General features: G+C 42.4%; 1 protein-coding gene across 1 annotated transcript in view; it reads left to right on the top strand.

The window, feature by feature from the left end:
* Positions 1 to 15,519, top strand: part of TMEM47 (transmembrane protein 47) — a 157,411-nt gene that overhangs the window by 114,546 nt on the left and 27,346 nt on the right. The window contains exon 2 of the mRNA XM_068268342.1: positions 12,659 to 12,799. Coding sequence (XP_068124443.1) covers positions 12,659 to 12,799 — 141 coding nt within the window. The remainder of the gene's footprint in view (positions 1 to 12,658; positions 12,800 to 15,519) is intronic.

Genomic DNA, 15,519 nt, shown 5'->3' with positions numbered 1-15,519 from the left:
GTCCAGGCAAATTACCAAAAAGTTGGTAGTTATATAGTCTGTCATGTTATGTTTTTCCCATAGGCATTCTCTCTCCCTTTTACCACCTTCTGTCTGTCAGTCTCTCCTCCTCCTCCAATTTTCCATCTCTTTCCACCTCTGCCCGCCCTGTCAAACTCACCTCCTGGAAGTCCCAGTATTGGTCAAAGTTCTGTCAGTTAGTCCAGTCACTTGTCAGTCAGTTCAGTCTGCCAGCCTGTCCTGTAGTTCATTCAGCCAGGTCAGGCAAGCCAGCCAGCCAGGCACGTAAACATCTGCAAAGAGTTTGTATGTTCTCCCCATGTCTGCGTGAGTTTCCTCTGGGTGCTCCGATTTCCTCCCACATTCCAAAAGCATACAGATAAGTGAATTGGCTTACCACTAAATTGGCCCTCGTATATACACTACACGATACATACACTACTATGGTAGGGATTAGATTGCGAGGCCCTCTGAGGGACAGTTAGATGCCCGAACATAACCGATTGCAATGCCTTTTTTTTTGGGAGGGGGGGCGCACTTGGGTAGCTCAGCCTCTGTTGGTGGTGGACCTTGTCCCGGCCCTGGCTCCTTGGTTGTTGTCCAGTGCCGGGGGTTTTAATAGGTTTGGGGATATTATGGGTTGTCAGTTTGGTCCACTATTGACTTTAAAGATGTTGCATCTTCATAGTTCGTGAGTGGCGGTTTGCTTTTTTCGATTTTTAAGAATATGGAGGCTGAAGCAGTGTCTGAATAACACGCATGTGGCTAATCTTGTCAGATCTGACAATAATGGCCTCGATTCATAAAGCATTACCGTGTGCGTTATCTCCCAAGCGGTAAATTACCGCATGGTATGTTGTTGATAGTGGATTCATAAAATGTAACGCATGTTTTACCGCATGCGGTAATAGTGCGGTAATGAAAACGTTGTTTGTGTCGGTAAACTGAATAAAGTGTATTCATGAAAAAAAAGGGGGAAGTAAGGAAGCGGTTGTTATCGGCAACAAAGACCTGGCGAGTTTGTTCTACTCAGTAGCATTTTAGGTGACAAATGGAGCCCTTTCAACTTAATGTTATGGAATTTTTAAGTATGCAGAGGAGGAAGGGTAGCACAGAGTTAGATAATTTATAAGAATTATATATATATATATATATATATATATATATATATATATATATATATATATATACAGTATATATATATATATATATATTATAATAAATAAGTCACGTGTGTCTAAAACTGCCCACTTCTACCCAGCATGCACCTTGTCATTAGGAAGTCAGCAGCAAACTGCCACACTCAGCAAATTATACCGACAGCTTTCCGCACCACACCGCACACTTACCGACTGCTATTGCAATCACCTCACACTCAGAATTTTTTTTAATGAATTCACTGCAAAAACCCTCATTTACCGCTAGCGGTAATTTCCCGCCCTTCTCTGTACTACTGCACTCACTTTTATGAATCGAGGCCAATGTGAGAAATACCTGATCTGCTGTATGCTTGTTCAGGATCTATGGCTAAAAGTATAAGAGGCAGAGGATCAGCAGTATAGCCAGACAACTCGTATTGCTTAAAAGGAAATACATATGGCAGCCCCCATATCCCTCTCGCTTCAGTTGTACTTTAAGCATTCAGTTTATTTCATCAGTTAGTCTACAGTGGTATCTGTCAATTGTTTTGGGACCCCTTCCTCAAAGCATAATGCAGACAAATACAGTATGGTGTACTAACATGCATATTTAAATACCATCAGTCAATGATGAAACACCCACAGGCTGATTGAAGAACAATTCCTTCATGAATTTGCATGCAAGACGTAAACACATAACAATGCAGATAATCTGATTAATCAGCCTGTGGGATGTTTCACTATTAATTGATTGTATGTATATAAACATGCACATAATATATGATACTGTATTTGTTTGCTTGGTGCTTTGAGGAAGGGGATCCCTCAGGGCCCTGAAGTAATTGTCAGCTAGCATTAGGGACTACTTATGAAATAAACTACACCTTTAGTAAATGGCAAACTTCCAGAGGGTCCTGGCACGGGATCACACGTGTGCTTTTAAATGTATAAGATGTATGTGCAAATCTCATAACTCTCTATTTAGTATAATTTACCACAGAAAAATGTCATTTTACAGAGTTTAAAACACACTTTTTCTTTGAATTTTTTAAAATCAATTTTCTCAAAAACTACAAGGTCTTTAAAAAAAAAAAGTTTTTGAGTTGTTCCCATTTCTGTGCCATTCGTATCGCCGCGTCATTTGTAAGTCGGGCATTTATAAGCCGGGGACTAACTAAATTTCTTTAACTAGTGCTGCTAATAAAATGCACTTGAGTCATCATCAACAATTGTGCATACAAAATATAATACCAATGGACACTGGATCACTAGAGATGGTCCGAATGGTTCGCGGTTCCCGGCGAACTTCCGGGGGTTCGCGATCGCAGAGAACCGCAAACTTTTCCGGAAGTTCGGTTCGCCCCCATAATGCACCATTAGGGTCAACTTTGACCCTCTACATCACAGTCAGCAGGCACATTGTAGCCAATCAGGCTACACACCCTCCTGGAGCCCCCCCCCCCCATTATAAAGGGCAGGCTTCGCCGGCCATTTTTCTCACTCGTGTTCCTGCAGTAAATAGAGAAGGGACAGCTGCTGCAGACTCTCATAGGGAAAGATTAGTTAGGCTCTTGTAGGCTTCTTAGCTTGCTCCTTGCTGATTCTTATTGCTAAAATAGCACCCCACAACAGCTCTTTTGATATGCGTTGCATATTTGGAGTTCATAAATAAAATATATTGACTGTCTTTACTACAGTCGTTGTGTGTCTACTTGGAGGAGGTAATTCCACCACTACCTCCTCTATTTACCAAGAACTTGGTTTTTAAGCTCATTTAGCTTCCTTTTATCCTCTTGGCGCCTCTGTTCTCCTGAGCTGTACTGGGTGGCTACGCTACTAGACCCTCGGTATAGGCACAAAGTGACGGACATGTTACCAACTCACCAGAAGGCAGAAAGGATGCAGCACATGCAGAACAAGCTGGCAGCTTTGCTTTACAATGCCTTTAAGGGTGATGTCACAGCACAACGCAATAAAGGTACCACTGCCAGTAATCCTTCTCCCATGTCCACACAGGCAAGGACAGGACGCTCCAGAGATCTCATGGTGATGTCGGATATGTGGAAATTCTTTAGTCCAACACCTCACCATAGCCCTTACGGATCCACCCTCTATCAACGCCTGGACTACCTGGCCTTAAGTGTGGATGTAGACACTGTGAGCAGCGATGAACCCTTGGACTACTGGATGCGGAGGCTTGACCTGTGGCCAGAGCTGTCCCAACTTGCCATCCAATTTCTGTCTTGCCCAGCCTCAAGCTTCCTGTCAGAAAGGACCTTCAGCGCAGCTGGAGGCATTGTCACTGAGAAGGGAAGTCGCCTAAGTCACAAAAGTGTTCAGTACCTCACCTTTATCAAAATGAATGAGACATGTATCCCAGAGGGCTACTGCCCACCCAAAGACTAAGTCAGTCCCCACACAGCATCTCTGCCTGCACGCCGTGTGCCTGGCTGCCTGCCCCAAGTTTAAGTCGCTCCCTACACAGCATCTCTGCCCACAGGCCGCTTGACTGCCTTCTCCGCCACCACCAACAGGGTCCAGGACTCCAGGCGGATTCCTGAATTTTTAAGGCGGCTGCTAGTAGCAGCCTCTGTAATAATTTTTCTGGTGCGTTTACATGCATGCCTAATTTTTCTGGCAATTTTTCTTTTTTTCACAATGAAGCAATGACTGACCGCTATATGAGTGTCTCGGGGAAGGGGGGGGGGGGTCACTTGGGCACACCCAAGATAATAAGGTCGTTGCTTCATTGTGGACAGACCAGATTTGATCAGCTGGACAGTCACTCATTGAGCTACCACAGCCCGGCGACCATATGGGCTTGAAAACCGCCACGGCCTGCACTCTCGCCATGGTGCGCACCAGTCCAGCACGGACGTCACTACGCAAACAGCTGTTTGTGGTGCGTTACACAGTGCGTTTGGTGTGTCAGTGTGAAGCAATACTCTAATTACACTCCCTGATTGATGTATACACATGCAAGATGTTTTAAAGCACTTTAGGCCTGCAATTAAGCATTCAATGTGATTTCTGCCCTTAAAACGATGCTTTGCGTCAAATCCAAATTTTTCCCCGGGAAAATCGTAGGTGCAGACCATCTCTATGGATCACTTAATTAATAGTGACTTAAGGTGCGTACATACGCACTACCAGCGGCAACGACAGGTCCGCCAGACCCTCCCGCTGGGCGGTCTTTTAATGTCAGTAGCGCGTGTATACGCGCTGTCGGCGGACTGATAAGGCTGTTTCTGAACAATCCGCTAACCCACTAATGTGGGGAGTGGACTCCCTAATTGTCACACATTATAGCACTACAAAAAAGTAAGGGAGTCTAGCTTAATGTCACTTATAAAATTCATATTTTATTGGTAGTAATACGTTAATTGCACTCCAAGTACTTATAAAACAGAACTCCCCCATAAAAATAACAAATCCAGCCACTACACCACTTATTTACTACAGGCAGCTGTGCAGTTACACACAACACTGCGCAGTCATACATGGGATCTCCATTCATACTACCAGAGTGCTCAGGAAGGCTAATGCCATTTATCACGTGCAATTCGGGTTGTATGTATATGGATTCCACAGGCGGTTTAATCAGACTGCCAGGACATAGTAGACTTTTGCTCCCATTTGCAGCAAACAGTCTAATGTAGGAGCAAAGCAGCAATAGGAAGCTGTCAGTATGGTGACATAAGCATAGTCTGAAGCACTGGCCCAAAATGCAATTAGTTTTAAGCGGTTAGAGCGGCATGCTCAATCACATCTGTGCCTTTAAAGCCCTCACCCTTAACCAGGATCTATTTGTGATGTATCTCACGCCGCTCCTCTCCTGCCATTCAAAGTTCTGGGCCACCAAAGCCCAATGCTACAAACGCCCCACTTCCTTAAGCATGCCCATGGTGCAACGTCCACCTCCCCTCACCAAGGTCGACTTACTTCACCTAGAGGGGAGTGCAAGATGGAGTACCTTATTGATACCATGGGTGGTTCTATAAACTACTAAGGCACGGGGTGTATTTAGTAAATTCACACATGGCGTCTCTGTTTTGGCTTCATTTTTGTAATGACTCTGTGTTATCACTTATCTGTTAATAATTTTGTCACCGGCTAAGGGCCTGATGATTTTTTTTAAATCTCAAGACTGAGGATGTACTTTCTTCTTTTCTTATGACTGCAATAGCAAGATCATATTCTGTCACCTGACTGATTAGGTGATATTACCATTCTTATTTATGTTCCAAGTGCAGCTCCCAGCACCCAAAAAAGTTTCCTCGTTTAACTCCTTTGTTAGCTTGAAATGTATCTGCCATTGAAGCAATGGCCATAAACACTGCTCCTCATTTTTGATGATTTACCAAAACCATGGTTATAAGCTTCTTTGGTATTCCCAGCATGTTCAACTTAATTATTATTTTATCTCTATGGACTGCTTAAACTCTTCTTGTAGTGGACTAAAATATTTTGGAAAACAATATTGTGCTGAAAACACCTCTCAAGAGCATTTGTATGCAGCAGATGTATGTCACCAATAGTCACCACAGAGTCAACAGTGATAGTCTTAAATGAACTCGTTTACATACACCACAAGCAAGCTTCTCAGTAGTCTGGAAAGCAATTGTAAAGATTTTCTTCTATAGTTGCTTAAGTTTCTTTTATCATATTTTTATTGGAACTATTATCAATATTATTGATTTATAAAACAACAACATATTCTGTAATGCTGTACAAAGTGAGAGACAAAACAGGGGGTACTGCCATACTCACCGTGTCTGTGGCTCTCAGCGTTCCTGGGCAGGTGACTCTATGCGTGCGCGCGGGTGAACGCTGAGTCTTGTAGTCCCTCTCTGGGCATCATGGCGTACAGCATTGCACTGTCCGCGCATGCGCGCTAGGATCGGCGCGAGCATGCGCGAGTTAGTGCACGCGTATGGTGTTATGCATGCCGCTTGTGCAGATGCGTGAGCGCGCAGAGCGGTTCCCTTTAAGCAGCACTGCCCTCCACTGCAGTGCTGCTTGTTCTGGCAGTTTGGCTAGTGTTCCTAGTGTGCTAATCTTTATATTGCCTGATCTCCTGTTGTGACCCCGGCTTGTGACCTCGACCATCCTTGATCTCCGCTTGCCCTGACCCTTGGCTTGTGACTCCGACCATCCTTGATCTCTGCCTGCCCTGACCCTTGGCTTGTGACTCCGACCATCCTGATCGCCGCCTGCCCTGACCTTTGGCTTGTCTTCCGGAATACGCTTCTTCAGCCTTATCAGTCCTCCATCCAGTAGTGTCCTCCTGTTCTCCAATCACTCTGGAGCTACTTCCAGCGCAACCTGGTGGGCACTAGGCAGCGAAGTCCGGTATCCCCACTAGGGGGGGTGTTCCAGCATCTCCACTTGGGGGGTGTTGGTGAACACCCGTGGTCACTTAGACTCTGTGCTGGAGTGGTTCTATCTCAGTGGTGAGGTGAACAGATCCCTACCTCATAACAGGTACATAATAATACAGACAATGGTATAGATCAAATATAGACACTGGTACAAAATACAGAATTGGTACACACATACTGTAAATGTAACTTGATTAATAAAATGTATAATAAATTCCAAGAAAAGGGTGAGAGAGCCCTGTGAGAGACCCCTCTGAGCTCTTACAATCTAAAAGAATAAGGAGGAAACACAAGGCGGGGTAGTATACAATATGTATATCTAGAGGCAGTGTGGGATAAGGTTTTAGTTAGTAAAGAATACAACTTGAACAGAGGTTGAAGGGGAATGCCCAATGTTAGAGCGTATGCTCGTCAGAAAAAGTGAGTTTTTAGGGAGCACTTAAAGATTTTAGGTTGGAGACTGACTGATGTGTTTTGAAAGGGGATCCCAGAGGAGTGGTAAGGCAGGTGAGAAATCTTACATATGTGGATGCGATGAGGTGATTCTAGCGGAGGACAAAAGAAGCCTGTGTTCCGGTCTGAGGTTGGGGCTGGTTTGGTATCTGGAAACTAGTAAGGAGATGTACAGAGGAAAGAGATTGTGGAGAGCTTTGTAGGTTAGGATTTACCGTTAAAACTGGATCCTCTGGTTAACTGGTAGCCAATGAAGCTTGTCATTTCTTTATGAGCTCAGCACTTATACCATGACTTCTCGGTGATTTACAGTACTTGACTTATTTATTACCTCAGCAACCCCATCTTCTGCTGTCCCCTGTTTGTCAAGTCCATCAGTGATACACAGCTTCTTCTCTTATTTAATGTACTTGGTCCTCATTCCAGTGTAGATCTACACAATATTTGTTTTCTATCATTGCATAATCTGGTTGCATTCAGGGAGTAAGGTCCCAACCAAATCAAGGAACACTTTGGACACATACACATGTGACACAGGGGCGGACTGGCCAGGGGGGAAGGGGGGCAATCTCCCCCCATGCTGCCTTTCATTCAGTGATTTAGGGCCTGACCAGTGTCTGGTGTATTCAGGTTTGTTGTTGTAAAGCAATGTGAAACACTAGGCTAGCTGATAAAAGTGCAATTAGAGGGCAGGCAAGCTGGTAAATATACACAGCATGATGCAGAACTTGCCTGGAGGGTCCGTGGGCAAATAAATATACACAGCATGATGCAGAGCTTGCCTGGAGGGTCCGTGGGCAAACATCTATCTCAATCTCTCTCCATTGTTATAATAACTGCATAAGGGACTGTCAAAAACCTTTCAACTTGTTTAACGCCTTGTTAAACAAGTTGGAAAGTTTTTGACAGTCCCTAGACTCCAGGAGGGCTGATTTCTGACTTATTTGAGGGACTAGCAGGGACAGGAGTCATATTATAGGCAAGTAGCCTCTGTGTGATGTGAGACTGCAATACAGCTCTGCTCCATCTCAGGCTATACTCAGTCTCTCTCCACTTCTCCTCTCTCTGGGCTAGTGCACGCCAAAATCGATAGCAATCGCTAGCAATTTGCGAATGCGATATTGTGAAACGATTTTCAGAGCGATTTTTGAATGAATCGCTCCAAAAAATGCTACATGCAGTGTGTTTGCGATTTTGAAAAAATCACAACGCTGCTGTGAGAACACCGTCATAGGGTAAAATTCGTCAAGCACTTTTCAAATCACTGTCGATTTGAAAAGCGCTCAGAAGCCCTCTTGGTGTGCACCAGCCCTCCCTCATTCACCTTTGTTTCCCTCTTCCCCTAGAGCTGGCTGTGTCTTCTTGTCATACAGGAAAGCTAAATAAAAGTGCAATCCTGGTGAGGCAAATTATTGATATTATTTAGTATTTATATAGCGCCGCCATCTTCCACAGTGCTGTACAGAACATATTGTCTTGTCACTTAACTATTTTCTTCCTTCTCTTTCAGTTTTTCTTTTCTCAACGTTTCTCCCCTTCACTGCATAAGGTCTCAGACACACTATAAGCGCTTTTCTGAGCGATTTTACCGCAATCATGATTTTACCATGATTTTAATGTAAGTCAATGGGAGCCCTTGTTAAAAAGCTCTCAGAAAGTTCTGATGGCTAAAAAGTGCTCATAAAAGCGCTTATAGTGTGTCTGAGCCCTTAGTATTTGTACGCTATGGGTAAGTTGGGCGCCGGGAGCGCCGAATGACGGCTCTTCCTGCTGCCACTAAACTCCCTGCCGGTGTTAAATACTATTCTCCCTCAGAGTCGTTGCAACTCTGAGGGAGGTGTAATTTGGGTACGGCGATCACCGGAGCTCCGAATTTCCCTTACGCACCCCGCGCAGCATATTATTGCTGCTATGGGGCTCCTGGTTTGGGTAACCGGTGCTGAGCGCCGTGCACCAAAACCACCTGCTTTGCCTTCTCTCTCCTCTCTCCAATCTTGTTGTTTATTTAGAAACCATAATCTAAAGCTGGCCATACATGCATCAATTGTTACGGACAGATTATTTCACTATGATCGATTCATAATGACTTTTCCACCTGTCAGTACTGAGTATGGATGTGGCCTATAGAGTTTCATACTATAGTGAAGTGGGTCGTGGGCAGGCAGTGATTCACTGCCACTGACCACCAATAAAAAGCAGGTAAGCAAGGCATAGATGTTGGGGGGGGGGGGAGTGAAAACAGTGATGGAAGGAGGGGTATCGAAACTTTGGAAATTAGCATTAACGAGGCAGGGATCATGGTGCCAGCAGGAAGGTCAGTAAGGATATGTCTGGTAAAGGGGGAGGGGATATCCAAGGTGGAAGAGGGTAGAAGAGGAGCACGTGACTACTGGGATATACGACATGGGGTGCGTGTGTAACGTCATTTGGGCTGGGGCTGCCATGATAACGGGCCTCTAGTTTGTGTTTCCCCCCAGGCCAAAAGGTCCCAGTCCTCCCCTGATGTGACATCTTCATATGCTCATAAAACATCTTTATTTTTCAGGGTGTTGGATGCTTCTTGCCTGCATATCTATTTATTTGCTGTTTCTCTTCCTATTGTGCCTATAGGATTCTCCTCCCTACTGTTCTCTTCCATACTCATTCCTCTTACCTAATTTTTTGTTTCATTGCCTGCTTACAATTGTCATCATGCTAATTTTAATTCACACATCTCTGCCCTTCTCCTATCATATTTTCTAAAGCACTTACTAAGACGCGTTCAATATCACTACTATGGTTGCAGGGTCTCGGCTCCTGAGCTGGGATGGTAATAGTTTGAATGGTAATGGAGGTCCTGAATGACATGCCGGTCACTAGTGATATATCATTTGGGGTGCACAGATAACTACATTCCAGTTTGTTCATTTAACTATACTTTAGCCCATGAGAAAGGTTTTGCACTACATTTGAACATGTTCTAGAACAAAAAATGTTGCATTACTGAGTGTTGAGCACAAAACTTTTACCTTACAGAGTTACTAAATGCTTTCTAACTATGCACAGATATTTTTCTCAAGCCTGACCTGAGCACTTACTTCATACTTGAAGCAGGGCCGGTTCAAGTAACAATTGGGCCCTAGGGCAAAATTAGCCTGGGGGCCCCCCAACAGACACCCCCGACCAAAAATCGTCATTAGAGGCCCTTTGTTGCAGCCAAATTTCAGCCAAATTTCCCTTCTGGGCTGGCTGCTGACCCTCCCTGAATCACCTCCCAACTTAACAGACTCTGCAGAGTCCCTGGAGAGCAACAGTTAAGATGGGGGAGGGACACCTTGGGGGCCCCTACAGGCTCTGGGGCCCTGGGGCAATTGCCCATTTTTTCCTATGGTAGCTCTGGCCCTGACTTGAAGAAAAAGTCATTCTACAAAAGTTCTGAAATGTATAACTAAAGCAAATACCATAGAGACTCCTAACATGTACACTGTCTAGTACCAACCCCAGATAAAGGTAATGCTCATTAGCTTTCTGATATATATTAAGGTAAAGGTTTTCATACATAGCAAAATAGGAATATTCACTTATACATTCTCAGGAAGATTTCATTCTAATGATATAATCTTTACAAAGATAAAATATGTCAACTATGCCCCAAAATTACCAGTGACAACAATGCTGTTATGTAAGCTCATGTTTACAATGTGACAATTTTAGCCAGTTGTTTCAAATACTGAAAAATGGTTTGTTTGAAAAATGAAACCACTTATAAAGCATTGTAATAGTGACATTTTTATTCTGCCCTAATTATTAAACCCTGCTGTCTCTCTCAGCTTTGTAGCACAGCACAAAGAGATTGGCACTGCTTATTCCAGACATGAAATCTCTTTAACAAAAAATGAACAGCAAATCGTACAATGTTTCAGGTTATAATTAGATCTTATTTTTTTAACAAAAGTAAGAATATGTTAAATGCATTTATTTTGGTAAGCATTTTGGTTAGTTTAAGTGCCAGCTTTGTGGATTTGAAATCATATATTTCATATGAAACAGAGAGAGAGTAAGTGAGAAAGAAAAGTAAATTGCTTAATAAACAACGTGTGGTTTTGATTTGGACATATTAGTTGTTGTTTTTTTATTGTTGTTTTTTTTTTCTTAACTCAGCTCAAAGAGTAAATCTAAATATCATGGGTATTGTGTTTTGTATTTTCAAAGATAGCTATAAAGACAAATCAAATGTTTACAATTGAAAAATCCCTGACCAAAAGTCTCAAATTGAGATGGGCAGCGTGGTGGCATAGTGGTTAGCACTCTTGCTTTGCAGTGCTGGATCCCAGGTTCAAATCCCACTATCTGCATGGATTGTGTATGTTTTCCTTGTGTCTGAATGGGTTTCCTTTGGCCACTCAGGTTTCCTCTAACATCCCAAAAACATACAGATAAGTTAATTGGCTTCCCCCTAAATTGGCCCTAGACTATGCTACATACACTACACTATACATTAACATGTGTCCTAGACTTCGATACATACATAGACATATGACTATGCTAGGGATTAGATTGTGAGCTTTTCTGGACGGTTAATGACATGACTGAATTCTCAGTAGAGAGATACTATGCTATATACATAGCTAATAGTAATAAATAGACCTGGGGCCTAACAAAGAATCCATTGTAAGCCAGAAAGGAAAAAAAATGCTCTCATTGGTAATGGATTAATAATTCAATGAATATCTTTACATTAATGTGTACATTTAGGACCAGGGTTAAGATGATAACTGTACCAGTATGAGCAGAAATGAGCAGGTACCATCATAATCAAGCAAAGATGCTAGGTGAAATATGGCTCTTCTACTCACTTCCTATTTGTCTTTGGTATGCTGTTAGCTATATTACACTGCTTCGATAACTCACATAATTTATTACACACCTTTGTTATTGATCGCTCAGAAGTACTGTCAGTAATATAAGGAATAATCCTAATATGGCTCACCTTCACAGTTTTTTGTTTTTTATAATATGTAGTTCATTAACTTGGTATATTTTTAATATTTTGTTCACCTCAAGGTAAATCTTGTCACAGTGTAAAGTACTTTCCAGGTGATAGTGCAAGAACTCTCAAGTCTCCAATTTAATCAGTAATTCTATTCATTACAGTCACAGCTCAGTCCAAATAAAGAAGACAGCAGGGCCCAGCATGGCTTTATAATGGACATTAATATTAGCATAAATGTGCCCTTCTTTTTCTGGTGCTTCTAAGGGCTCATTCAGATCATTCAACGCAGATGGCTGTGCGATCGGAACGCAATGCGTACAATCGCACGCCATCTGTGCTACTGTGTGCTGCAGATCCCATTCACTACAGTGAAAGGGATCTGTGCTGCGATTCCCAAAAATGCATGCAGCATCGCGATAGCGCATCGAGCTGCGCAGCGCATATGATGGAAACGGTAGAAGGGCTGTCTATGCCCTTATACCGTTCTTGCGTGTCGCAGACTATGCGCACTGCCAAAATGCTCATGGCAGCGCGCATAGTCTGAACGAGGTCTAATGTGCTTACAAGACAAACAGTAGCAGGCTCAAGAAGCTGTAGGTTTCATTAAACCATATGTTCAGTATGATAACCTTTCTTTTGTTGTATGTATTTTTGAGCTTATTGTTACTATTTGTGTCATGTACTTACATATTATTTTTTTTTCTTTTCCGCAGACTGGCAGATTGCAACTCTTGCCTTACTACTAGGTGGTGCAGCCATCATTCTTATTGCGTTCCTTGTGGGCCTAATTTCCATATGCGTGGGGTCACGCCGGCGGTTCTACAGACCTGTGGCAGTGATGTTGTTTGCAGCAGGTAACTCAGTCACAATATTAAAAATGAGGAAGTGGCATAGCATATTCAAGCAATGATGAAAAATGGTATTATCTATTGAACAGTGTAAATTACAATATACTGTATGACCTTAAATGATCTTAGAAATACAAACATAGTACCTAATGGCCTGTACCACTTTAATTAAATAGCCATAGAAGGTATTTGGCAACGTATAGACCTATACAAAAGAATAATACTATACCTAAGTTATTTAGGTTCAGTAGACAAGTGTGATTTTTTTGTGTGACTTTAGTGACTTAAAGAGAAACTTCGACCAAGAATTGAATTTTATTCCAATCAGTAGCTGATACCCCCTTTTACATGAGAAATCTATTCCTTTTCACAAACAGACCATCAGGGGCCGCTGTATGGCTGATATTGTGGTGAAACCCCTCCCACAAAGAAATTCTGAGTACGTACTCTTGGCGGTTTCCTGTCTGTGTACCCTATTGCATTGTGGGAAATAGCTGTTTACAGCTGTTTACAACTGCCAAAACAGCAAGCAGCAGCTACATCACTTGCCAGCAGTAACAATGTCACCATGTGATAAATGTCAGAATATAAATCAGGGATTTAAAATATTTTACAATGGGCAAACACTGACTAAATCATTTATGCATAATTATTGTAAAAACAAAGCACTTTCTTTTATTACATTATTTTCACTGGAGTTCCTCTTTAAATTGAAATAATAACAAAGCACAAAATTACACGTGTAAAAGAAAGACATCACATAAAAAAATTCCAACATTCTCTTAGTGGACAAAAACTAGATGGTAAAATAATGTCTGAAATTCTGCAAATTAATTAAAGGGGATAAAGATAGGAATTATTAGGTAGTAATCCATTGTTTTTTTCTTTTATCTGTTCAGAAAACCTGCAACATCGTTTAGTGACCCTCCATGCCAGATAACGAAATGACCACGTGTTCAGTTGGGTACACACGATACAATTTTCAGATCGACTATTTCCAACATGTCCGATCTGATTTCTGATTACTTTTCCAATCAATTTTCCACAGAAGTGATGGGAAAATTGATCGGAAATCAGTTTGGACATGTTGGAAATAGTTTAGTTTCTCCATAGAACAGAACAGACAGCTGAACAGTGTTCCTGTATATCAAGTGTTTGCTATATGTCACAAACAAAACAATCACAAATAACCATTTTGTGTGACTGTTATTTAGTGTTTGTACTGGTCTAATGCTGGGAATACACCATAAGTTTTTTCGGCAGATAGACGGCTCAATAGATAATTTCCCACAGATCCTATCTGATTTCGATCAATTTTCTGATAGAAGTGAATGGAAATTGATCAGAAAAACGATCAGAAAAACAATCGAAAAGTAAATCTACCAAAAAACAAACAAAACAAAAACATAACTCGTTGTGTATTCCCAGCATTAGTTTCTGGGAAAGGAACAATAAATTGTGTGAATGTGGTTGCACAGTAGAAACAATGGGAATGATACAATAGAAGCACTGTATGTGTATTGTACAGTTGCACTATACTGCTCTAGGGTCTATTTCAGAGTGTAACGATCGGTGTAGCAACACAGATGTCTGATTATGTGTGATCTGCAGAATCACCAATAATACAGACACTATACCTGATTATATGGTGATCTGCAGAATCACCGATAATGCAAGTAAAGCTAACAGGATAATGCAATAGTGTATAGTGGTTGGTGCAACAGTAACAGAGTAGAATAACTAGGCCTCACCAGAGGAGATCGCTCAACTATAGGCAATGATTGTAGTGTAACTTTAGGAGTCCATCTGAACGACTTACTCCTGGTACAGAGAGAACAGTTTCCAACAAGGTTCTTACAATCAGAAGCAATCGAGGGCCACCAGACAAATCTGTCCAGTAACTCCTGCATACGAGCAACACCCGGGTTACCTGCCTTTTTATGGGCATGAGTAACATGAAGAATTTTAAATCTGAACTGAGGTGGCACAAACAGAACCCCATCTGGTTTCCCTTCTGTAACCTTCTGCTGGAATGGGCTCAATATAGATGCCCAATCCTTCCAGGTCTCTATCTCAACGGAGTCAGAGGACTGCATAGATAACCCCTTCATTTGGATTTCGGTAGCGCCTATAGTGATTCTCTCCAAACAATGTTGACGACAATAAGAGGACCAGCTTAACAACTGTCTGGACCTCCAGTCGATCCGAGGGGAGTGTTTTTTAAACCACGGCATGCCCAGAATTACTGCAGAAGTGGACATCTTAAGTACCAGAAACTGTATTTGTTCTTTATGTAAGACGCCTAATTGGCATAACAATACAGGAGTCTGGGTGAGGGACTGTTTCTCCTGAAATGGTGAATCGTCCATTGCGGTAATCTGTACCTGCCGTCCCACAGAAAGTAAAGGAAACCCAAACTTTACAGCAAAATCATAAGCCATAACATTAACAGCGGAACCCGAGTCTACAAAGGCCTGGGGGAATTAACCTGTCCTTCCCAGATGATAGAACACAGGAGTAACAAACGTTTATTGTTTAGAGGTAAGACTGGATCGCCTAGGGTAGTACCTCCAGCTACTCCTAGGCGATAGAGTTTTCCGCTTTCTTGGGACAACTAGACACCATATGCCCTTTCTCTGCATAACAGCAGTGGCTGGATGGTGTAATGGTTAAGGGCTCTGCCTTTGACGCAGGAGACCAGGGTTCGAATCTTGGCTCTGCCTGTT

This window comes from Hyperolius riggenbachi, chromosome 2 (genome assembly GCF_040937935.1).
Source record: "Hyperolius riggenbachi isolate aHypRig1 chromosome 2, aHypRig1.pri, whole genome shotgun sequence".
Lineage (NCBI taxonomy): Eukaryota > Metazoa > Chordata > Amphibia > Anura > Hyperoliidae > Hyperolius > Hyperolius riggenbachi.
This window is presented reverse-complemented; position numbering and strand designations above follow the sequence as displayed.